The sequence below is a fragment of the Phyllostomus discolor genome, chromosome 1 (genome assembly GCF_004126475.2).
Source record: "Phyllostomus discolor isolate MPI-MPIP mPhyDis1 chromosome 1, mPhyDis1.pri.v3, whole genome shotgun sequence".
NCBI lineage: Eukaryota > Metazoa > Chordata > Mammalia > Chiroptera > Phyllostomidae > Phyllostomus > Phyllostomus discolor.
In genome coordinates, this window is record NC_040903.2 from 1,068,451 (window position 1) to 1,092,120 (window position 23,670).

Genomic DNA, 23,670 nt, shown 5'->3' on the forward strand with positions numbered 1-23,670 from the left:
GTGGCCGGTGCCCAGGGGCCCCTCTGGGGACCACCGGGGAAGATGGCACTCTGCTGAGGTGTATTTCCCACGTGAGTGAGTGAGTGAGTGCCTCTGGAAAACCCTTGCTGACAACGTCTGCGACTCACTCGGGCCGGCGGTCCTGGCTCCGCAGGTAATCGACGACGGGCAGGCTCTCGGGCCCCGGCGTGTGGCCCGGGCACCCGCACTCAGCTGCGTGGCACCGCAGGAGGGCAGGGCCACTGGTCTTGCCTCTACGCTGTGGACTCCCGGGGTCAGAGGCACTTCTTGGGAGGGAGCCAGGGAGGCTTACATCACAAGCTCCGTGTCCCTCGAGCTTTGCAGAGGCCTGGGAGGCCGCTTTTGAGCACGAACGTGGTGTTTGTCATGACTCTGCTTCTCAACATCACATCTTTTTTAATTTATTTATTTTATTTATTTATTTTGAGAGAGAAGGGAAGGGAGGGAGAAAGAGAGGGGAAGAAACATCAACGTGTGGTTGCCTCTCTTGGCCCGCCCCCCAGTGGGGACCTGGCCCACAACCCAGGTGTTTGCCACAGTCGGGAATCTAACCGGCGACCCTTTGGTTCGCAGGCTGGCACTCAGTCCTCTACGCCACACCAGACAGGGCTCAGCGTCACGTCTTCAATGTCCAGAAGTTACAAATACAAACCGTAGCTTTTCCTCAGGCTGTGAAATCCCAGTGACTAATCTGTGTATAAAGCTGGTCGTGTGTAGCTATCACTAGGATCGCTCATGTGTGATGGTTTATAACCTGAAACTCCCCCTAAACATTCAAACTGCATTTACACACATAGGATCTGAATTTGTTTCTTTAGCATTTTAGTTGTCTGCCTCGTCAAGTATTTTAGAATTTCTATAGATGAATTAAACGTGTCCGTTCCTCCGTTCCACTTGTCAATTCCCTTTAATACTATTCCCACTGTGATCACAGGCTGTGGGAAACCGTACACCTTCCAACTTAAAATCACTGTCAAAATGAAGAACTCAACCACACACTTCACAATGGAGTCAGGTGGTTCTGACGCGCGACCATGCCGAATTCCCTTCCGGTGGCACAAACTGTCAAACCCAGAGACTGCTCGTGAACTCAAGATAAAAACACGAATGCTCTGGTTTGGGTCTGCTTAGTCACGTCCAAACAAGACCCCGTCTTTTGGGTCCCACACCCCCTCTGAGGGAACTGTCCCTCCCAAGGCTCGTTGCAGGGAGTGACCTCCTCGCTGCTTGGAGGTGCCTGGGGCCAGAGGTGATGGCCAAGGGAATCCTGAGAACCGGGGATTCTTGGAACAAAAGGGGCTCATCGGCAGCCCCCACCCACAGGCTGGCCTGCCGCTGCGCTGCCGTGCGGTGCGGGACCGAGTCCTCCAGCTCTCCGCCGTCCTCCTCCGCCCGTCGGTCCTGTATTATCCCCGCAGGGCAGGTGAGGGAACAGTGAAATTCGCTTCAACGATGGAGCTGGGATTTGAACCCGGGAAGCAGGGATCCGAGACCTGCGCGCCCTTGACCTTTGGCGTTCCACTCGCGGCCCCAGGAACCCCCGAGAGCTCCAGGCTTCTGCGGGACCTCCGGGAGGCCCGGGCGAGAGCGCTCCCACCCCCCGGGTTCAGTCCCCCCTTCCCTGACACCCTCGGCCCCGAGGATAAGGCAGGCTCTCGAGCCGGCACCTGGGCCAGGTTCCTGGCCTCCAAGGTCCGAGCCTCGCCTCCCCCGCCCGCCCGCCCGCCCGGCTCCCTACCTCTGTGCTCCCGGCACCCCGGGCGGCCTTCACTTCCCCGGACGCGCCAGCCCGTCTCTCCCCACCCAGGCTCCCTCTTCCGGAACGCTCTTCGAGTCCTTTCAGTTCCCAGCTCCGCAGGCGCTTCCTCCGGGCTCCCGCAGGTGGGCCGGTCGGCGCTTCCCTCCTGTCTCCACCGCCAGCTGGGACAGGTGGTCTCGGACCCCGGGGACAGGGGCTGCTGGCCCAGGGCCCGGCACGTCGCGGGGGCGCGGGCGCCCTGGAGGAGCTGCGGGTCCAGGCCCAGCCTCCCCGGGAACATTGCTCGCAAGGGCCTCACTAATAGAGCCGGGGGCCTGCACGGACGTCCAGCTCCGCGGCGGCCGGCGGCCTCGCTATTCCGCGGACCACAATTCCCGAGAGGCCTTGCCGGCGAGCGGGAGGCGCCGGACGCGTCTCTCGCCAGGAGAGTAGAGATGAATCTCGCGAGAGTAAGTGAGGCCGGAAAAAGCTGCGGTTCAAAGTGGTAATAGACGGCGGTCTCACCCAATAGAATTGAAAATATACACTCTCGACTCCGTAAAACGCGGGAGTAGGCGCGGAGGCAGCCAATGGAAACGCCGGGTAGGCGGAGCTGAGGCCTCCGGAGCGGAAGTGGACTGCTGTTGAGGCGGCGGCGTCTGGCCGGAGTGCTTCTCCTCAGCAGCTTCCGAAGGTGCTTCCTGATTCGGACGCGTCGGCCGCGGCTCCGGCCGGACCAAACCTGCCCCAAGTAAAGCCAGGCTTCTCGGGGAGGGGGCAGCGGGCCCGGGCGGCAGGTGCCGGCTTCGGGTGGGTCCGCGGCCTGCAGAGGCCTGGGCGCTGCGGCCGGGGAGCCGCCTCGGTGCGGGCGACCCCGCTTGGGCCCTGACGCCAGGCCGGGCCTTCCCCGGGGCCGCGGGGCCGGCCGATCCGCCCGCTGTCCGCGCGGCTGCACGAGCCCGGCTCGGTGCGGGCGACGAAAGTGGGGCCGCCTCCCCGTGCGTCTCTGCGGCGCGGGCGGCCGCGCCCAGGAGCAAGAGCGGGGAAACTGAGGCTGCGAGGGGCAGGGATGGCCGCAAGGTCACTCGGAGAGTCGGGCGGGGCGGCCCGGGGAGAGGGGCGCCGGGCGGTTCGCGGGAGACCCGGGCCGGGTTTTTGTTCCTCGCTGACGCCGCCCCCTTTGTGTGCGCAGGCCGACCCCCGCGCCTCCCCTGGGCTTGGAGGGGGCGGGGGCCCGCACTGGGGGCGCCCGGCTAGGCCCCGAGTTGGGTAAATCCCCGGCTTCCGGTCGTTGGCGGCCGGTGATTGCCGCGCCGCAGGCCCGCCCCCTGCGCGTCTGCGGGCCGGCTCCTGAAGGTTAACCAGCGCCTGAACGCCGAGGCCGGAGACCCGAGGCTGCGGGGGACCGCCGCCTCCCCCTTGGGCCCGGCGAGAGGCGGGGAGCGCTCTGGGCTGGGGCCCGCGGTGGCCGTTGTTGGGGTGGGGTGGGGTGGGGTGGGTGTTGGGCTCCCCTTGAACGTGTCCACTGACGTGCCCGGTCGCACCTTTGTTCCGCCTCTGCGCCCTTCCAGCCCCCGGAGCCAGGCTCGGGGTCGCCGCCTGCAGCCCCGGGGCCAGCTCGGGCCGCCCAAGGTCGCACGGCCGGCTGTCGCCTGCAGGACCCGGCCTTGGAGCTCAGTGACGAGGCGTTTGGGGACCTCTGGTAACGCAGGACTTTTCTTCCTTTTTTGTTTGTTATGGGGGCGGGGGAGGCGCACTGGCTTTGGTTTCATGTTTGAGGCCGAGGTGAAACGGGAACATTCGAGTAGAAAATGGGGTTGCAGGCATTTGAGCTCCCGACTCTGATGCAAAGACACTTTTTTCTCTCTTTCTGCTCCCGTTAAGAATTACATTCTTTCATGTTCCAGTCAGCACACGTTTGAGGTCTCCTGGCGCCAGGCTTTCCGCTCAGGGTGCAGCCGTGGACAGAGTAAGCCCGGCACAGGCCCTGGGGGCCCGGCAGTGAGGGGGGGGGGGGGGGAGAGGGGATGCGGGAGGCGGAAACACAGGTTGTCGGGCTGTGGGGGGGTCAGTAGGCACCAGGTCACAGAAAGTCTTTGGTGTGTGGCCCGGTGCAGGAATTCAAGAGTTTATTTTAAGGCCAGATGGGAAGTCACTGGACTGACACTTCTGAGCAGGGAAGTGACAGGCTGGATGTGTCCTGCAGAGGAGTCACTGGGCTGCGGGAAGGGGGCGAGGCCAGTGGCCCCAGGGCAGGCTGGGCGAGGGAAGAGGGTCCGGGGCCAGGCAGGTGGCTACCTGCTCTTCCCTGAAGGACTGTGGGTGACGCCTGCGCCCAGCAGCGCCTCTGCCCCAGACCCCTGCTGGAGGAGGTGCGGGGGCTGTCCTGCGAGGCTGTGCCCAGGGCGGCTGGTCTGCGTGCTGGGGGAGAGGGGCCTGGTGCGTCGTCTCTGAGAGACAGTTGGCTGCATCTGTCCCGGTCCCCAAGTTCGGGACCTTCGGAGGACGCGGCAGGGCTGGCGCCCCGAGACGGGACACGTGTGCCCTCGAGTGCTCTTCTGACCGGTCCTTTCTCCTCAGCGACTGCCCGGCAGGACTCGGGGAGTTCAGAGCGAGGTGCTGGGGGTCCCCACTCTGAGGAGGGAAGCCTGGAGCCCCGGTGCTCACGCAGGTGGAGTCCCCGTGCGGAGGGACCGGGGGTTGGCGTGGAGGGAGGCTGCGTTCCTGGGGCCTGGAGTTCCTCTGCCAGCGGAGTTTTCGGGGGTGGCTGGAATCGGCACAACATGGAGAACCATGTCCTGCAGCACGGGGGTGGGGGGGCTGGGAGGGTGTCTGAGTGAGGGTCGCCTGTAGCCTGCTGTGCCCAAGAGAAACCGGGACCAGTGGCGCTCCTTCCTGGAATATTCTTTCTAAACCACACAGTCCCCTGGTGAACCCACGTGGGTACCTCCAGACAGCGAGTAAGTTGGCGGGGCGTGCAGGTTTACCTGGCGTGCACAAAGTTAAAATAGAAGAATGCCTGCTAACGGCCATTGTTAACAGATCACGCATCCCTGGTTTGGGGCTGTAACCACGGGTCTCCGTGGTGTCAGGAAGGGCACACAGTTGTCAGGGTCTGGGTGTGATCTCACGCATCGCTGGTGAGCAGCGTCCGCGGCGTTGCTTGGCCACAGAGCAGCCTGCCGGGTGTTGTGCCCAGCAGTCCAGAAGCACGGGAGGTCCGTCAGCCTCTGCACTCGGCCACACAGCTAACACGCAGGCCCACCTGGCCTCTGGGCCCCCACTCTGGCGGCTGTCTTCCCTTTGCTGGGCCTAGGCGCCCGCATTTCCCAGCGGTGGGAGAGTGTCAGCCGGTGTTTCCAGGAGCTCCGGGCAGTGAAGACAGCGCTTGAAATGAGGGGGGGTGCTGTTTCGTTTCTGTTCCTTTTTCTTCTGAAGTGACACCTGTCCAGGAGAGGTGTGACTACAGAAATCCTCACCAAACCCAGTTTCCAGCCACTGCACAGTGTTCTGAAGCCTGCTGCTCCGGTGGAGCTCCCGCCCAGCCAGGATGGGGGTCCCGGGGCGCGGGCACTTCTCCGTCTGCGGGGCACCTCGCCTCTCATTTCGGCCCGCTCCTGCAGTTCTGCTGCAGAAGTAAAACTCCTCCGGCACCTTGTTTGATGCTTAACTGTCTTGTGGAGAAGTTCTCTACCCCCACCCCACCCCACGATGACCGTCTGTCTGCGTCTCCCTTTCTGTCCCTGTGGTGACTGTTTGTACTTGGAGTGTAAGGCTCCGTCGTGCCCCGCTCCCGAAACACTGAGCCATCTCTTCTGATGAGCTCGGTAGTTTAGTTTCAATGGGAAATGTTTTGCTGACCTGTCTGTGCCGAGGGCTGTGCTAAGGGTAGGGGATGCTGGGAAAACTGTTGGACCCCGAGCCCTGTCTGTTGTGCTGAGTGAAGCAGGAGAAGCGGTTGAGTCAGGGCTGGCGGCGCTTGGAGGCCGGCCTTGGAGGGTGGGCAGGAGCTCCCCAGAGTGGGGTGGGGTGGGGTGGGGGGCCTGGCAGCTGGCAGGGGTGCTGTGTCGGGGAAGCCTGGATAGAGTGGGGGGCGTGCCGTCCGGGTGCCTGGAGTCGATTGGCCGGTGCAGCTTCCCGTGCCTGTTGGGATGGGTGCGGCCCTGGGGCTTGGCGGGTCAGAGCGGTTGGAACGGGGATCCAGTCTGTGTGCGGGACGGCCAAGAGGTTCGCTCGGGTTTTCCCATAAGATGGCTCTAGCTGCACTCAGTCTTTAACGTCGTTCGAAACAATCTTTTCAGGTTGCATTGTGACAGCTGTCATATCAGTGTGCATTTAAGGAGTTATTAAAATGGGTGGGTTTTGTGCAGCCATTTCAATATTGCAGGTGGATGAAAATACCCAACATTTTTGCCGTATTAGGCTTTATTGTTTCAAGAAAGGTGAAAACTGCCCTTGCTGGTGTGGCTCAGTGATTTGAGCACTGGCCTGTGAACCAAAGGGTTGCATGCTGGTTGGATTCTCACTCTGGGTACATGTCTGGCTTGTGGGCCAGGTCCCCAGAGGGGGGCATGTGAGAGGCAACCACACATTGATTCCCACCCCCCTTCTCTCTCTCAAAATAAATCTTTTTTTAAAAAAGGTAAAAACTGAAATGCAAAAAAAAAGATTTGTGCAGGGTGTGGAAAAGGTGCTGCAACTGGTTGAACGTGTCACAAGTGGTTTGTGAAGTTTCTTGGTGCCGTTGACATTTTGGTCAAATAATCCTTTGCTGTGGGGCTGTCTGTGCATTGGAAGATGTTCAACAGCAGCACCCTGGCCTCCCCCCATTAGAAGCCAATAGTGGGAGATAGCCGACATACTCAAAATATCCAAGTCAATAAAAGTACTGGTGAAAGTGAAAGCATGTCTTTTTATTTTATGGAAAAAACTAAACAAACTTTTTGGCCAACCCAATACTAGGTGAACACAAAACTGAGCTCAGCTGGGCCAAACCACGTGCTCCTTGCACTGTCCACACCTCAAACACCCACCAGCCACCTCGATTGGTTGTGTGCTCTGGGCCACTCCCATGCACACCTGGCGTCATGCTTCGCCTGCTTGCCAGTGATGCGCTCACTCCCGAGGGCCGCTGGGAAAGTGCGATGGTTATTGTGGTGCCGTGCCTTTCTTGACCGTTTAGCCCCTGTGTGTCGCTGGCAGAGTTGCCGAGTGTTGGACCGTAGTTCCATTTTCTCCATAAGCCTTGCAGGGTTTTGGTGCTGGGTGGTGCTTTTCACAACACACACGTCTGTAGCTGCAGATGAGGCCGGAAAGGAGAGGGAGGGGAGGTTGGCTGCAGGGTTGCAAGCCATGGGTGTGATCATTTGGGGACATTCGCAGTACTCTTGGGACTCGGGGGCCTGGTGACGCCTTGGGCTTCCCTGGGCCTGCGTGAAGTTCTCCCTGGCACCCCAGTCTGCCTTTTCTGGTTGCATGAGAGCACCCGGCCTTAGAATTTGCTCGGTGGAAGCCGAGGAGCACAAGGACTAGGGCCTCTGCTGCTGCCCCCGGCTGTGGGGGTCCCCCTGCCCGGATGAGTGCCCGGAGACCGTGGCGTTCGGTGGCCCTTCCATGGCTGGCACCTGTCCACCGGCCAGCCTGTGGTGCGTCTGCCTGGGAATGGAAGGGGAAGACCAGTCCCCCCATGCTAACGAGGGGTTCCCCCTGTGGGGCTTTAAACTTAGCTGCCTCCTGCTTAGAGGCATAGATCAAAGCATCTCATTTGTAAGCTGCCCACCTGTCACCCACCTCCCATCCCCGCCTCAGGCTTGTTGCGCCTGGGCTGTTTGTGCTGGTTCTAGACTCCCTCCACCTCACCCCACCCGGCCCGGCCCGGTTTCTCGACTCTGCAGAAGCAGCTCAGTTGCCCAGCTGGCTCCCCACACTGGCCGGGTGCCTGCTGCCCCCTTGGAGTTTCATGGGGTCTTGACCCTGGGCAGGGGTGGGGGCTGCCGGGGGCCTCCACACCTGACCTTGCCTTGCCCCCGTGGTCTTCGGCATCAGTTCAGCCTCTGGGGGAGGGCCTTCAGGGTTCCATTCCTTCACCCTTGCTCCTGGCCCCCAGGGATTGCCTTATTTGTGTCACCAGCCCCCCAGTTCCCAGGCCGCTGTGGCTGAGAGGAAGCTAAAAGTTGGGGGTCAGAGAGGTGGAAAAGCCACCCAGCTGGACCTCTGGTGACCCAGAGAACCGCCCCTGCTGCCCAGAGCAGCGGGGGGGCGGGGGGGGGGCAGGTGGCCGGCTCCCACCTTGCCAGGAGGGGCTGGGTTTGGTGTTCTCTCTCAAGGTGCCGTATGACAACCCTCCCCCACAGCGACAGACGCTGTGATGCTGCCGGGCACTGAGGTGCCTCCCCAGGCTGTGGGGCTTCATCCACACACAAGGGGGGCGTGAGCTCGCCATGTGGGGCGGGGGGGCGGTTCTCCGTCAGCCCACGTGTGCGGCTGCAGAGACACGCGTGAGAGCAGCTGCTTCAAGGGGCGGGGGGAGCCGTGGCCAGGACACAGGCGGCACTTTCCAGGTGTTTCTGGGGCTGTGCCCACTGCAGAGCATTTCCAAATATTCGGCAGAACCCGTTAGTTTAAAATGTTTAGCAGAGCAGTGTTGGGTGGGGGTTATTCTCAGTTTGGTGGTTGTGGTACAGCAGCGCATCACAGAGACCGTGGCAGGAGGTGCATTCACCGCCAGTCCCCTGCAGGGCCTTCTTAGCCCCCCCCCAGCCCCGCCCCCGCCCTCCCCAGACGCAGCCCCGCCCCCAGCCCCTGGCAGTCACCCTCCCCTGTCTGTCTCTGGATTGGATGGTTCCCGTAGGTGAGAGGAATTATGCAATATTTGTCCTTTTGTGTCTGATTTCACTAAGCATGATGTCTAAGAGGTTCATCTGTGTTGCCGCGTGTGTCAGAATTTCTTTTTAAGGCTGAAGAGTGTTTTTATTGGCACTGATTTTTCCCATAGGTTTTCGGAGAGCTGGCGCTCATTTTCATTCCAGACGCCCGAGCCTCAGGCCAGGGGGGTGGCCCCCTCGGGGCGGGGCGGGGCAGCTGCTCTCTGTCTCCTGTGTGGGGGAGGCAGCCCCTGGCGGTCCTGGGCCTGGGGCCACCGTGCAGCTGTGTGGCTCGTGGCCCTCACCTCCGCTGCTCTGTTCGGGCCTCCGGGACTTCGGGCCTCCAGGACGGTGCCGGGGCTGCTGGTAGCTTCCGGGGGTCACAGGGTAAACGGTGAGTGACCTGTGGCTGCCTCTGCGAGCACAGCCTGCTGCCCTCCGCTCTTGCCAGGTCCCTGCAGCAGCCGAGGAGCGGGCAGTGGGCCAGGCTGCCCAGCCTGCTTCGGGGTGGACGCTGGGAAAAGGGCCGGGAGCAGGGGCTGCGGTTCTCCCCGGGGCGGAAGGTGTGCTGTGCCCGGGCACGCGTCCCTCGGGCACAGCGCAGAGTCACTGCTTAACCGCCTGGTCGTCTTGCCACGTGCAGCTGGTGCTGGCGAGTGCCGGCTAGGCCCCGCCCTGTTTCTGGAGCGGTGCCTGACCCACAGCAGGGGCCTGTGTGGGGGCGTCGGCTTCGTCAGCTGGTGGCCGCCCACGGGCTGCTCGGGACCACCCGGGCACCCGCGTCCCGCCCCGAGGGACGGCTGCAGGGTGCGGGTGCTTCCGACACGGGAGGCGGCAGAGCGGAGGCGCGGAGGTCTGGCGCGTGTGGCGGCTCCCGGGCTCAGACTGCCGGCTGCGTGGTGCGGCCCGCTGCCGCGCCCTCCTTCGGGTGATACACCAGGGGCTCCTGCGTTTCCCGAGTGCGAAGGCCCGGTTGTTGATGTGGCCGTGACGTGAAGTTCCATTCAAGAAGCTTCCAGAAGAAAGTCATTGCCGCTTGTGCGGGGCCCTGGTCCGCCGCCAGAGGTATTTGAGCACCACGCAACAACACAGGCCTTCAAAGGTCTCGCTTATGACGTGTGTTCTGTGGCTTCAATGTTGGAATTCCGTTCACGGGAGTACCTAAAATAACATGGGGGTGGTTCTGGGTTTATGGTTGGAAAGGGGGGCGTGAGCTAGGCAGTGCCTGGCCAGTCACCCACAAGTGGGCATTTTCCTGAAGGGGTGCTGGGGGACTTAGGCTCTTCCCTGCTGGCACCACGCCAGCATGACAAGGCCTCCCCGGCCAGAGCCTGGGAACTGCCCTGGGGTTGCGGCCAGGCGTGGGGACCTGTGTGGGGAGTGAGCCCTCGGGTCATGAGGGTGGTGGTAGTGGGCTCGGCTGCCCTGGCGTGGGGTGAGGGCTCCGTGTGCCCCTGGGTCGGGGCCACCGGGCAGCAGTGCTGTGGGATGCTGGGACAGAGTCCCCTCGTCTCCCCTGGCCGGCTTCCTCCTGCCCGGGGCGCTTCCACCCGTGAGGTCTGCACTGCACACACGGCCACACCCCGTGCAGCACGTGAGCACGCGCGTGGCACTCTGCGGGCCCCCTGTAACCCCAGCGGGATGGTGGGGTGGGGTGCGCTGTGAAATCTGAACAGACACAGCAAGCGCCAGCCTCCCTCACGCCGCCTGCCATCCGGGGACCTCTGTGCCCTCCAGACTCCGCCTCCACCTCCAGCCCGCACAGGCTCCACCTGCCACTGGCCCCCGGGGCACAGGGGTGACACGACCTCTCTGGGTATCTGTCTGCAGGAGGCCTCTGTGTCTAAGGCCCATGGGCGTGCGGGTTAGGGGTGGAGCCTGCCCTGGGTTCTCGTGCCCACCACACAGGGCCACCACACAGGGCTGTGTCTGGGGCGTCTTCTGCCCTCTGTGTGCCCCGCCCACCTGCTTTGTTTTCTGAAGAAGCCCCTCACCTTGGGCCGCATTTTCCGGGTCACTTCTCCAGGCAGCCCTGCTTGGCCCTCAGTACTGAGCCTCTGCTGCCTGGGTACCAGTGACCAGCTTCCTGAGGCTGCTTGATGGCCTCATCCTGGCCTGCAGCCCACCTGTGTGTCTTTTCAGTTTAATGTGTTTATTTTTAGAGGGGGGAAGGGAGGGAGACAGAGGGAGAGACACATGAATCAGTTGCCTCTCGCATGCCCCCAGCCGGCGACCTGGCCCACAGCCCAGGCATGTGCCCTGACCAGGAACCGAACCAGCGAACTTCCAGTCCGCAGACCGGCACTCACTCCTCTGAGCCACACCAGCCAGGGTCCCACCTGCTTTCTTCCTTCTTGAGACGCTTGCTCCTGTCTTGCTGTATCCACGGGTTGTTCGGGCTTCGTCTCTGACTTTCCATTCTCTTTGTATGTTCCTCTCTGCGTGACTCTCCAAACTGCACATGCTCCACGGTCTCTGCTCCCACCCCAGTTGTCTCCGGAGCCTTCCAGCTGCCTTTGGACCCGTCTGCCCTCAGCCCCCGCCCCTTCCCCCCCAGCCCAGCCCCGGTGCCTGGGGACTCTGGTTCTGGTGCGGGTGCCCTGTTCTGAGCCCGGGCTGTGACGTGCACCAGCTGTGGGCTTTGGGCAAGTCCCTTTCCCTGGTCATCCTCAACCCCCGTGTGGGGAACGGTGGCCACCCGGAACCTTCCCCCTCCTCTGGTGAGAGGGGGGTGGCGAGCGATGGGGTCAGGAAGTGTGGCCTGTGTGCCTGGCAGGACCCCGGAGCCTGTATGACTGCTGAGGACGGCCTGTCCCGCGACCCAGCCCCCTACGTAGAGGGCCAGCCTTTCAGCTACCCGTGGTGGGCGGCTGGCCTCGGGGCCTCTGGCGCGAGAGGCTGTGGAGGGGTGGGGAGATGGCACTGAGGAAGCGCCGGGGAGGCGGGGTGTGCGCTCGGCCCCTGGAGGCAACCTCGGGGCTGATGTGGGCCTGAGTCCAACGCCCTGCTCCGCGGGAGCAGACCACCTCCGGCCTCTCCTTGCCCCGCGCTGCTTTCGCCCGTGGCACGCGTCCGTCGGCCAGGACGCCGGAGCTGGTGGCCGGGTTTACTCACTGCTGTGTTCTCAGGGCAGGGGTCGCGCAGGTGAGGGAGCAAGGTGGGGAGCTTGCAGCCCACCGGGTAGGGCTGTGCGGCGGGCGGTGCTGGCCGAGGCAGCGGCAGAGCCAGTCCCCGGCCTTGACCAGGTGTGCCCTGCCCCACCTGCTCCTGCTGGCCCTGTCGTCAGCCAGTCCTGCGGCCGGGAGGAAGCAAGGCACAGGGAGGGTCGGCGCCTGGGGTCACGGGGAGAGTTCAGAGACGCCGGACAGCGAGGCCCGCTCGTCTCCACGGTCCGTGCTTGGGAGTGAGGGCTTGACGGGGGCCCGGCGGGGGCCGCTGTGCTCAGCTGTGTGCTTCAGAAAGACGGGGGGCGGTAGGGTCGGGGCGCCTGCGGTGCGCAGTCCGCTGGGGCGGCGGCCTCTGAGGCGGCACTGTCAGCATTGCCTGGGAGTTCATTAGACACGCACAGTCGCGAGCCCACCCCAGGCCTGCCCAGTCGGAAGCTCCTCCAGGGGATCCTGGGGCCACCCCAAGTTTGAGAACCAGAGTCCTGGTTTAGACCCCTGGGGCTGGGCCACCACGGAGCTGCCTCCTAGTTTGCTCCCTCGTCCGCTGCCTCCCTCCCTGACACGGAATGGGCCGAGGTCAGCTGCCTCCTCCCGGTGAAACCAGGGCCCCTCCCTCTGCAGCGGCCTCAGCACCTTCTTTCTCTGCCCTTCCTGGGACCTCCTGCTCGGCTACCCCAGCCACACTCCTGGTTCTCCCCACTCAGCTGTGCACACAGGGCGAATCGGTGGGTGGCCCTTGTCTCCTCTGCTTTCAGGCCTTTTGTCCAGAGGAGGACAGTGGCGCCTCGGGCAGAGCCAGGGAAGCTCTGTTCCTCCCCAATGCGTGGAGTGGACGTGGTCACCTGTGGCAGTCTGGTTCTCGCGTCTGTTCCCAGCAGCTGCTGCGGTTTGCACAGCCAGCATGGGGCAGAGCCACAGCTTTGAGATGCGTGCCCTGTATCCTACGGGAGTTCTTGCTTCCGAAGGGGAACGGGAGGTTAAGGACACGTCGCACAGTGCCCCTTGCTGGTGACCAGGGGGACAGAACATGGTCGAAGGTGCAGGTGGCAGGTTCATCAACTCGGTGTCCTTGTTTTTCAGGACTTGGCGGTGCGGAGAAGCCTGCGTGGCCCCAGATGCCTCTGCTGGCCAGAGGATGAGTGGGCAGCGGCCGTGAGCGGTGGAACGTTCCGCGTCCCTGCCAACCTTGGCTCAGGTCGCCTCCTCCCCTGTAGGCTGCAGCCAGAGAGCACCATGAGTACGGTGAGTTGTGCCAGCTCAGGAGTTCGTTCTCGAGGCCGAGTGACCACCTGATTCCGCGCTGACCGGCCCAGTGTCTGGGCGGTGCCTTGCGGGCGGGCTGCGGGGCGGCAGCGGAGGCCTGGGGACCCCGTGCCCCAGGGCGGTTGCTGGTGTGCCTGGGCGCTGGGGCTCCGGTGCTTCTCGTTTTCTGCCCTCTCCGCCCCGTGTCGTTCTGCGTCCAGGGTGAGCGCAGCGCGGAGGGTCCTCAGCGAGCGGTCTCCGGCCCTCAGAGACCAGGCCTGTCCCGTCGCTGTGCCGGGGGTCGCGAGGTTTCTCGGACCGCAGAGGCAGCTCTGCTCCGCTGCGGCCCAGGCGCCCGGGGCCCCTGAGCTCCAGGGGGGGTTGCCTGAAGGTCCTCCCCGTCCGCGCCTCACGGCGGGGCTCTCCGGTGGCCCTGGGGACAGGCCGAGAAAACTCTGGTTCCTCGAGTTGGGTGGGGGTGTTCGCCAGGGCTGAACCCCACTTGATGTGCCCTGGGAGGTCAGAGGCCAGACTCCCCCGAGGAAGGCCTGCTTTCCACGGTGGGCAGAAACTGGGGAGGCTGGAGGTCTGTGCGCCAGAGGCAGAGGGAGGCCTGTCCCTGGGGTCACACGGGGGTTCCGCCAAATCCTGCGCTGGGCCAGAGGCCTCTGGAGGGTGGGGGGGGTTGTTGTGCGTTTGTGCCAGCCCGATGGGTTGATGAGCGAGTTTTCCTCTTGAGAATTTGTGTTCCCTGTGTGTTTTGGCTGATTCACCGCCCAACACGCAGTGCCTGGAGCCTGCCGTGTCGGGGGGCCTGCTCCCCCCGCCCTTCCTGGTGCGTGGGCCCCTCCTCGGGGCTGCCCTGCTCGCAGCCCCGCTGAGCCTGGCCGCTCGCTCGGGACTGACGCGCCTTTCCTTGGTTGGCTCCGGTGCCCTCAGAGGAAGCGCCGAGGAGGGGTCTCGAGTTCCAGACCAGCCCAGAAGCGAGCTCGGGAAGCAGCCTCCACCCTGGAGACGACTCTGGAAGCGGAGCCCATAGAGCTCGTGGAGAGCGGTAAGGTTGCCGGGGCGCAGCGATGGTGAGGGGTGGGCGGGCGAGGCTGCACCGCCGGAGCCGCTGGGCACCTGACAGTGCTGCCTGCGGTCCCGTGCCCGGCCTCTCGTCCGGGCCCAGACACGGCCCCACCTGCCGTGGAGCTGTCAGAGGGCCGCCGCGGGTCGCGGCAGTGACGCAGGCTGCACGGGGTGCGCAGTGCCTGTCTGACTCAGTGTCTCTGCTTTTCCTTCCTCCTCCTTTTCCATCTTACCCAGGGGACTGCCCGACCCCTGCCCTGTCCCCCTGCCCCCAGCCCTGTCCCTTCCGCCCATTCTTTACACGTGGTGGGAGTGGTTCTCCTCGTTTTCTGAGCTGACCCTGTCTCTGCCCTGCTTGCCCCCCACTGTTGCCCAGTGCCCTGAGGATGAAGTCCAGATTTCTCCCTGTGGCTCACAGACCCCCCCCCTCCCCCAGGACATGCCCCCCTGGCCCTTGGCCTTACTGAGCAGCCTAGTAAACTCTCTGGATCCGTGCCTTTCCACCACCCACACAGGCGCAGTCTCGCCTGTGTCACCGCTTACCTCTCCCTGGACCAGAGCTGCCCCCTTTGTCGCTCCAGGACGTCCACGGGTCTGAGCCGGTGCTCGCTGGCGGGCCGCTCACTCGGCCTCCGGGGCAGGGGAGACTGCCCAGGCCCACCCCGCCGTCTGAAAGCATATCTCCAGTTTGTGTGGCCTCATAGAGAACTCAGCTTCCCTCTTTTTCATTAAGACAGAAGCTTGCCCAAGAAGGCGAATGTGGGGCCAGAGCTGCCTGTGTTGGAGGGGGTTTGGGGCAGGCAGAGGCCAGGACATTTGTCCCCACTGGCTGCTCTGGGAAGTGGCAGGTGGCCTGAGTGGAGTCTCCTGACTCTGCACGTGGTAAGATTGTTTTGTAGCCATGCTGCCTGAGAGCTGACTTGAACGAGAAGCAGCTTGGCTGAGACGCATTTCGTAGGGCCTTCGAAGAGTGAGGTTCTCAGCACTGTCTCCAGCCTCTTCTCACCCCAAACCACAAGTCCCGGAATGCCCAGCGGCGGGGACCCTGGCCCGCCCGCCCACAGCTGAGGCCCAGGCCTGTGTGTCCTTTCCTCCCTAGGAGAGGCCAGGGCGGGGCTGCTCCCCGCGTCTCCCAGGGGGCTCGGAGCTAGAGCCTGGGGAGGCACGGGGCTGCAGGCGCCGGCGGCCCGTGCGAGTCTTGGTTTTGTTTGTAAGAGCCAAGAGCCAGAAAGAGGAAGGTTCTGGAAATGATGGGACGTCAGCATGTGGGCCATGCTTCTGAGAAGAACTAGGTCGTTTTATGTAAATCACATCAGACTTTTTTCACATGGTGTGGTTTTATTCCTGTGACTTCTGATATATGAAAATAGAGCTTTCTGAATACGTTAAACACATCACAAGTCACTTTCCCCAGATAGTCAGCAAATACTATTTCTGAACAGCCTGCCCTCCTGTTCTCTGGTGCTGACGGTGACAGGAGAGCACGGGTGTGAGTGTCCTGTCGGCCTGTGGAACTGGAACTGTCCGCCCTTCACGTGGGTCCTGAGTGGGTCCGGGAGCGGTTGGGCACACGCTCCTCCCCGCCTGGTCCTGTGCTCGCGGGGACACTGCAGTGGACCTGAGCGCCCACCGCAGCTGCAGGCCAGGCCCAGCGCGCTGCGGGGGGTGGGTCCTGGGGGCCCATCAGAACATAGCGGAGGGGGTGCTGAGCAGAGCGTGCCTCGAGGTCCCTGGGCAAGTGGCTGCTCCCGGCTTCCCTGTTGCAGGGAGCAGAGGTTTCAGGCCCGCCCACCCTGAGGAGAAGGGCCCCGAGCCGAGCATGGCCGCAGCCGTCCCCAGCTGTCCCCGCCCCTCCCTGTGGAGGGACGGGTGCGGACGCAGAGGCCTCGCCGCGTGGCAGTGCGGGGCCACGGGGTGGGGTGTGCGTGTGCGTGTGCCCAGGCCCCCCCTCCCCGGCAGTGCGCCTGTCCCACCACGGGCTGCCACTCGGCAGCACTCAGAAGGGTGTCCCTGGCTGTCGCCCAGAAAGGGGTCGGGCCGAAGTCTGGCTCTCGTCGCCTTGCTAGTGAAGTCGGCGTGCCTTCTCCCCCCTGACGTGTGCCGGAATGCTTTGTTTTGAAGCTGGAGACGAGATAGTGGACCTCACCTGTGAGTCTCTGGAGCCCGTGGTCGTTGACCTGACGCACAGCGACTCTGTCGTGGTAAGCCCTGAGCGGGGGGAGGTTTGGCTCTTCTTGATGGGGCCCCTGGCCAGCACCAAGCCGTGGAGGTTTGCGTTCAGGGACACGCCCACGACAGAGGACCGGGACGGTTCAGGGAAGTCGCCTGCAGTGGGTTTGCTGCCTGTGTGCCCCTGACCTGTTCCCAGTGGGCACAGAGGCCCTGGGGGCAAGCTCTGGGGCTCTTCTTTCTTCAGTGCCTAACTCTACATACGCCCTGTGCCCTCTGTGCGACCCCAGCGAGGGACGCAGGCTCTTCCCGTTTGTGGAGCGGAGGCCTGCCATCCAGGCCGGCCGGGTGTCGTGGGCACTCACGGGGGTGCTGGCCTCGAGTGCCCGGCCCTGGGCTGGTGCCCGGGAACCGGGCTCACGCCTCCACACAGGAGAACAGGGTGCTGGCTCAGCACTACCGGTGCCTGGGGAGACCGCCCGGGAGGCTGTGGGGCCCCTTCCCGTGGCGCCGGGTCTGGACTCGGGCAGGGACTGCGGCATGAGAGGGGAGACCGGGCTGGCTCCTGCAGGTGGGGGTCTGCGGCCCACGGACCGGCATCCTCGGGCAGCCTGCCTCTCCCGGCAGCCCTCCAGCGCCTTCCGGGACAGGGCGTGCGTGGTGGGGGCTTACAGGGCTGCACTCTGGCCGGGTCTGAAAGCTCCGGGCTGTCCTGTCCCCGTCCCGCATCGTGAAGGAGAAGCAGCGGCCTTTCTTCCAGCTGTCTGGCTGCCCCTGCAGCTGGGACGGGGGCTCGGGCTGCTGGCCCTACAGAGGGGCGGCAGGTACCTGGAGACGGGCCGCAGGTACCTGGAGACGGGCTGGGACTTCTAGAGATGAGTTGGAGTGGGCGTGGCTGGCAGTGGTCCCTGTCTGGGCCTGGTCAGTGTTCCGTGGCCCACATGTCACACAGCATGGCTGCCGGTCCCTGTGGCGCCCAGGGGTCCTGGAAGGGTCGTGGAATTTGGCACCCTGGCTGAAACCGGCAGCCTCCTTGCTAACACTTCAGGTGGCACCAAGTTCCTCCTTTCTCCAAGGCTCGGAGTGCTAGGCCCTGGGTCCCGGGCAAGAGGGAGATAGATGATGGGCTCCGCTGCTGGACCCCGCTTCCTGCCCACAGGTAGACAGCGGCTGGCCCCCTTGGGCATCACGACGTCCTGGGGACTAACCGTCTTCCAGCCCCGCCCTGCACCCCAGAGCCAGGGCGGCTCCCGAAACGCGGCCGGACCGTGTCTCCGCGTCCCCGAGGATCGCCGCACGGTGACCAGCAGAAGGGCGAGCACTCCGGGCTGACTCTCCTGCAGGCACTGCTGGGTCCCAGGGTGTGCGTGCCTTTTGTTCTTGGGGGGAGTCAGGCCTGTTTCCCAAAGAGGCTGCACCAGCGTGTGTTCACGCCTCGGCTGGAGGATCTCGCCGCCGTGACACCACGAGCCCTTCCCTCTTGGGCCGTGACTCTGCAGGCTCGCTCGCTCGCTCTCGCGGTCACCGGGTGCTCCCCTTCGCCTCGCCTGTCACCGCTCCTAGATGGAGACGGGCTCTGCCCTGGCCTGTGGGCGCTGCGGTCAAGCAGGCCCCTTCACGGTCACATAAGCGAGCAGGCAGGCGGGGCTCGGACACAGCGCAGCCCGTGCTCACTGGAATGCCTCGCAGAGACAGCCGGGGGTCCAGGAACGCCAAGCTGACCGCCACCAACAACGTTCCGGAGTTCACTGAGGGGAAACGGTCCAAGCAAACACCATGACCGATGCCCTCCCTGCCAACAGCCCCGTTTTCTAGGAGGAACGGTCTCTCCTCACCCTGCACCAGGCCAGCTGGCGCAGACGGGGCGGGCACACGGCACGTGCCAGGGACACGGGCCAGAAAGCAGAGGGTGGAGACCCACGAGGCAGTTCCAAGCAATGGCAGTCTAGAACTTCCTGTGATCTTCCCAGTGAAAACAACGGACGCGACATTTTAAAGTAAACAGGTATTAAGAAAACGGTACTGGGTCACAGGTAAAGGAACACAATCTCCCGGAGGATGGGGAAAAGGGGGGAGGCCACCTCACTTTGTAAAGACACCACAACTCTAGAGGACGTGCACCAGAGGAAAACCACAGGCCCACCGTCTCACGCACAAAGACGGGGGCGAGTGGACATGGCCCAAACGCCAGGAAACGGATCCAGCGCCACGTAACGACGAGGACGCGCCCGCGACGCCGAGCTGACGCGGTCCCCAGGCCGACAGGCGCAAGGGGGGGAGTCGCCGCCGGACGGGAGGCTCCGAGGTCGACACCAGCCCCCCAGAGGAACCCGAGTCCCACGGGGGAACGAGCACCTGCAGCAGGGGTCTCAACAGTGCGCACGGGGAGCCCGTGCTCGGGCTCTTTCAGGCCTGGAGCGAGCCGAGAACCCTCCAGCGTCACTCAGACGGAAAAGCACCGCTGAGAGGCCGTTCTTCAGCAGCAGCCCAAACGGGCAGGGACCTGGGAACAAACAGATCCAGGGGACTCGCCCGACCACCCCAGGGGGCGTCGACTTCCCTGAGGGTGTCTCAGACCCCCCCCCCCCTCCCCGCGCAGCTGCACACAGAAGCCAACTCCTGGGGGTCACCGGCCTGGGGGCAAGAGGCAAAACAGTCAACTTGGAGGGCACAGGGACGTGTTTTCCCCAAGGTACGAGATTCTCCTCCGACAAATCAACACTCGACCCTGCTAAAACCGAAAACCTCTGTGTGTGAGCCACAAAGAGGAAAGGCGAGCTTCTGAGCACGAAACAGGCAGCAGGCTCGAGCTCAGAACTCACTAACAAATTCCCAAGCAACAGGACAACGAAGAAAACCAAATGGGAAAATGACCAGGGAAAAGCCTCACTGTTAAAAAGACAAAGGGGATGCTTTGTTCCAGTTCAACTTACTCCGCTACTTTTTTTAAAAGTTCTACGTAGAATATGTACCAAAAAACCTTAGCAATCCCACAGGTGCCTCACCAAAGAGTGAGGGCCCCAGCCCCACAAATGGGAGGGCGTTCCCTCCCAACTGCGCTCCGCAGGCGGCCTCCAACCGCTGTGGGCACGGCCTGGCCCGCCAGCCAGGCTCGAAGTCCAGGGTCGGGGAAGCAGCAGGCGCGGGCTCTGCGGGGCATGTCCTGACAGGCCCCCGCTGCTCTCCTGGTGGGGCCACGGGGCCGCCATGAGCTGTCGGTGTTTGGTGTCTGTCATTGTGGGCTGTGTGACTGCTGGGTCACCTAAAGCGAGCGGCTCTCTGTGCTCTGGTTGGGGGAGCATCCTCAGAAATGTCAGGGGTCAGCAGGTGCCGGTGTCCCCAGTAGCTCCTGCTGCATCCCCAGGGGCCCCCGGAAAGCCAGGCGTCTGTTTGTGGGAGAAAGGCTCACCCTCCCCGAGGTGTGGCAGCCTGTGCTGCATGTGTCAGCGCTGGCAGGCGCTGGGAGGCTCCCCTGCGCGTCAGAGCCCGAAGGGGGCCGGCGTGTCAGGAGTAGCTGCAGCTGCAGCACCGGGCGCCTCCCCGTCTGACCGACCGATCTGGCCTGGGTTGGGCCCCAGCCGAGAGAGGGGGGCTCTGGGCCAGCCCGATGCCCTTCTGAGTCTGCGGCCCAGGCAGGGGCTGCTGAGGGGCTGTCGTCTGCTTTGGCGTTGGTGTCTTCATACCCTCCCAGCCGGCGGGGGGCTGCGAGTCTGTGCTGCCCCTGCCTGCTGACACGCTCCGGCCTGCAGTCCCCGCGCCCGATGCCCCGGGGCCCGGCCCGGCCGTCTCCCGCCAGCCGAGCACCGTGCTGTCCGCGTGGCCGCGGCCCCGGGCAGAGCGCCGCCACTGGGTGTGGGGAGGGTGTGGTGTGGCCAGGGCCCTGCTCTTTGCTGCGCTCTCCTCCGAGCCGCCCTGTTAAAGGTGGGGACAGCCTGTCACCCGGGGGAGGGGCTCTCCGGCCCCTGCGCGTGGAGCTCCAGCGTGCCCCGGGTCTGTGGGGACCAGTCCCCGAGTGCTGCAGGAGCCGGTGGCGCCCCCCTTCTCTGTGCTCCCACCTGGCCCTGCTCTGTCGGCCCGTCTCCCAGGCCTCACATGGACGGCCCCTCTGCCCACCCATGCTTGTCTCCCAGTAAACGTGGCCCCAGTGGGGAGGGTGGCTGTCCCCCGGTTCCATTGTCACCCTCGGCAGCTTCCTAGGAGCGGGCGCCCCGCGTGGGGCTTCCTTGTTGCTTCCTGGGGCCGCCGGTTGTGCCCTTCGGGGCTCCCCCAAGTCCACTCGCGTCTTTCTGAAGCAGAATCGGGTGTCATCCGTGGCAGCAGGCGCTTCCTCGGAAAAGGGGGAGTGACCCCGGTTGTCTCGGCCTTGACCCAGCGTGGAGGCTGCTGGCCCGGGTCAGCCGAGGGGAGGGCAGCAGGCTCTCCCGAGGCACCAGGCCCACGACCTGCTGGGACCGTGTCAGCAGCGGGTCCCAAGGACACAAGGCTGCGAACTCGGGGGAGCTGTGACCTGGTTGGAACCACGGCAGCAGAACGGATCGGGGTGGGAGTTCTGTGGGCCTCCAGGCACGGAGCTGCGCCCACCTCGGTCCTGCTGCGGGCCGCTCTGAGCCAGCCCTGCGCGCCTGCTCCTGGGTGCTGCTCCTGGGTGCTGGCTGCTCCCACTGCCTTCTGGGCACGGCGCCCTCCACCCAGTCGGCGCCGTGTCCTCGGCAGGAGCCCCGGGGAGTCGGGTTCCTATCGTGGGCGGCTGTGGAGCTGGTCCTGGGCTCCGGGTGCCTGCCACCCTGGGGTCTGGCCTTGCCTCCCTCCGTCCTCACAGCAGCACGGCGGGTGGGAGGCACTGGGGGCTCCGTCCTGAGCAGAGGACGCTGGAGGGTGGAGGGACTCACCTGGTCACATGGCGGCAGCCCCCTCAGCTTCCTGGGGGTCTTGCGCACGAAGTTAGTGTCTCGTCGTTTCTGTGTCCAAAGATGCGGCACCTTATGCACCAGATTGATTCTGTCTTCTCCTTTTTAAAAGATCGTCGATGGTGAGTGGTCTCCCTCCTTCGTGGGTTTGGACGGACAGCTGGCGTGCGGTAGGATGCAAGAAGGCTGGGCGGGAGGACGCCCGTGGCGCTGCGGGGGTCAGGCCCGCCGGCCGGTCCCGTGCCCGGGGAGGAAGTGCGCTCCTGGCACGGGCGGCAGGCCCGCGGCTCGGGCACCTGCTCTCCTCAGGGACGGCTTCTCCTGGCGAGACAGGGGGGCCTCTTGGGGGCTGGGCGGGACCTCCGGGGCGTGGCGGGGGTCGCTGGGCGTGGCGGCCAGTCTCTCCGTGGTCTGAGACTGGCCTGTCCACTGCGGGAAGGGCGGTGGCGGGGGTGGTGGGCCGGGGAGACCCCGTCCTGAGCTCAGACGCACGTCTCAGAAAGGAGGCGGCCGCGGAGGACGGCCAGGCGGCCGCGCCAGGACCACGCCGACAGCTGCGTGGTGAGCAGCGACGACGAGGAGCTGCCCAGGGACAGAGACGTGTGCGTGACCGCGCACCCCCCCAGGAGCACCGGGGAGGGGGCCTCGCCGGGACTCAGGTGCCTCTGCGCCCAGCACCCTGCTGCCTCTCCGGGGAGCCGCCGCCGCCGCCTCCCCCATTTCCCGGGGAGGGGGGCAGGGGGTTAGATGCCCCGGGCCTTCACCCCACAGGGCTCAGCGGGGCCGTGAGAGCCGGGTGCAGGTGGGGCTGGCGTGGAGCAGGGCTCAGCTGTCGTCGCTGGGACCGGGGTGGGGCGGTGCCGGGTACCTGCGGGCTGGGGGTGCTGGGGGCAGAGGCTGCGGTGGGGCAGACGCAGCGACTCGGGCGTCTGCGCGTTCCAATGTCCCCCGCTCTCACGGCCCCGCTGAGCCCTGTGGGGTGGCCGGCCTTCCTGTGAGCCCCGAGAACCCGGGCCAAGGCAGGCTCGGGGGAGGCTCTTGGAGGGCACCGGCTGCACGGGCGGCGGCCCCTCGCGGGAGCCGACGGGGGTCTGCGTGTGCTGCACGCTGACGGGAGCGTGTGTTGCAGGCCCTCCGGCACCATCAGCTGCCCCATCTGCATGGACGGGTACTCAGAGGTAAGTGGCCCCGGGTGACCTTCCTCCCCAGTCCCGCCCCGGCTGGCGTGTGGCGTGCCCCGCCTCTGTGGGAAGGCAGAGCGCCCGTGTTCTGGGTGGACGGAGCCCTGCAGCACTGTGCCCCCGTGTGCCCACCCAGCAGCCGCGGCCCCTCTGGGCCTGGCAGGTCAGGTGGCTGGGCCCCCGGGGCTGCCGCAGCTGCGGCTCTGGGGTGGGCACGCTCGAGGGCTGCTGCTTCTGCTGCTTCCTAGATCGTGCAGAACGGACGTGTCATTGTTTCCACGGAGTGCGGCCACGTCTTCTGCAGCCAGTGCCTCCGAGACTCCCTCAAGAATGCCAACACCTGCCCGACCTGCAGGAAGAAGATGAGCCACAAACGCTACCACCCCATCTACATATGAGGCGCTGGGAGCTGCCGGGAGAGGGGACAGACGGCGACGGCCGGCGGGGCCGCCCCGCGGCCCTCCGTGGGGCGCCTGCCCCCAGTCTCCTGCGCTCACAAAGACCGTCTCCCACCCAGCGCCCGACACGTAGACTGCTTCTTTGTCTCCAGCCCTCCGAGAGCCTCTCGTTACCTCCAGCTCGGTGCCGCGGAGCGGGGTCTGCGTCCCTCTGCTCCTCGGGGGCCCGGCCCCCGCGCGCCTGGGAGGGGAGAACCAGGGTCCGGGCCTCTTCCTGGAACATGCACATTCGCCAAGACGCTTCCCCTGCCCTGGCGGTCTGCCCGGGCCCTCCTGGCGGTGTGCTCAAGGAGCTGCCCCGGCCAGCGCGTGAGCAGGTCCACACGGCTCTCGCGGGCTCGCTACCTCCTCCCAGGCGTCCGCCCGACACAGCGACCAAGCCAGACGCAGCCCTGGCAGCACCAACCGCGGGACTTCCTTCTTCCCAAGAGTCGAGTGACCGTGACTCTGCCGACACCTTAGCAGTGACACGCAGGGACTTGTGCATACGGAGGGCCCCTGCAGGGCCGCCCGTGACCCTACGGAAGAAATGTGCAATAACGCCGCCCACCCACGGCCCGGGAGGGCAGTGCTGTGGGGGTCCCGGGGTCCGCGGTGCCTGCGGCCCAGTGCCTGCCCCACCCCGCCCTGCCGCCACCTGCTCTCAGGAACCGACCGGGCCCGGACTTCTCCACCCGGCATGGGCCCTGCAAGGCCAGCGGGCCGGCCTGCAGCCCGGCGTACGCTCTTCTCTGATAAAATCCACCCTCTGTCTGCCACGTGCCCTCTGGTCCTCAGCTCCCGCTGCCCAGCGTCTCCTCGAGCACGGACACTGGGAGGCGGTGGCAGTGTTTGTGGCCTTATCAGCCCA

At 64.9% G+C, this 23,670-nt stretch overlaps 1 protein-coding gene across 2 annotated transcripts; it reads left to right on the forward strand.

The window, feature by feature from the left end:
• Positions 1–2,269: 2,269 nt before the first annotated feature.
• RNF4 (ring finger protein 4) lies at positions 2,270–22,792 on the forward strand. 2 transcript variants are annotated; one of them, XM_036018125.1, is made up of 9 exons: positions 2,270–2,510; positions 3,331–3,461; positions 12,870–13,031; positions 13,971–14,085; positions 16,227–16,306; positions 21,294–21,303; positions 21,681–21,840; positions 22,311–22,359; positions 22,611–22,792. In XM_036018125.1, exons 3-9 carry the CDS (start codon positions 13,023–13,025, stop codon positions 22,758–22,760), a joined length of 573 nt encoding a protein of 190 aa, XP_035874018.1. In that variant the 5' UTR covers positions 2,270–2,510; positions 3,331–3,461; positions 12,870–13,022; the 3' UTR covers positions 22,761–22,792. The 2 variants fall into 2 exon arrangements, with proteins under 2 accessions (XP_035874018.1, XP_028359630.1); XM_028503829.2 differs by lacking the exon at positions 3,331–3,461.
• Positions 22,793–23,670: the final 878 nt, after the last annotated feature.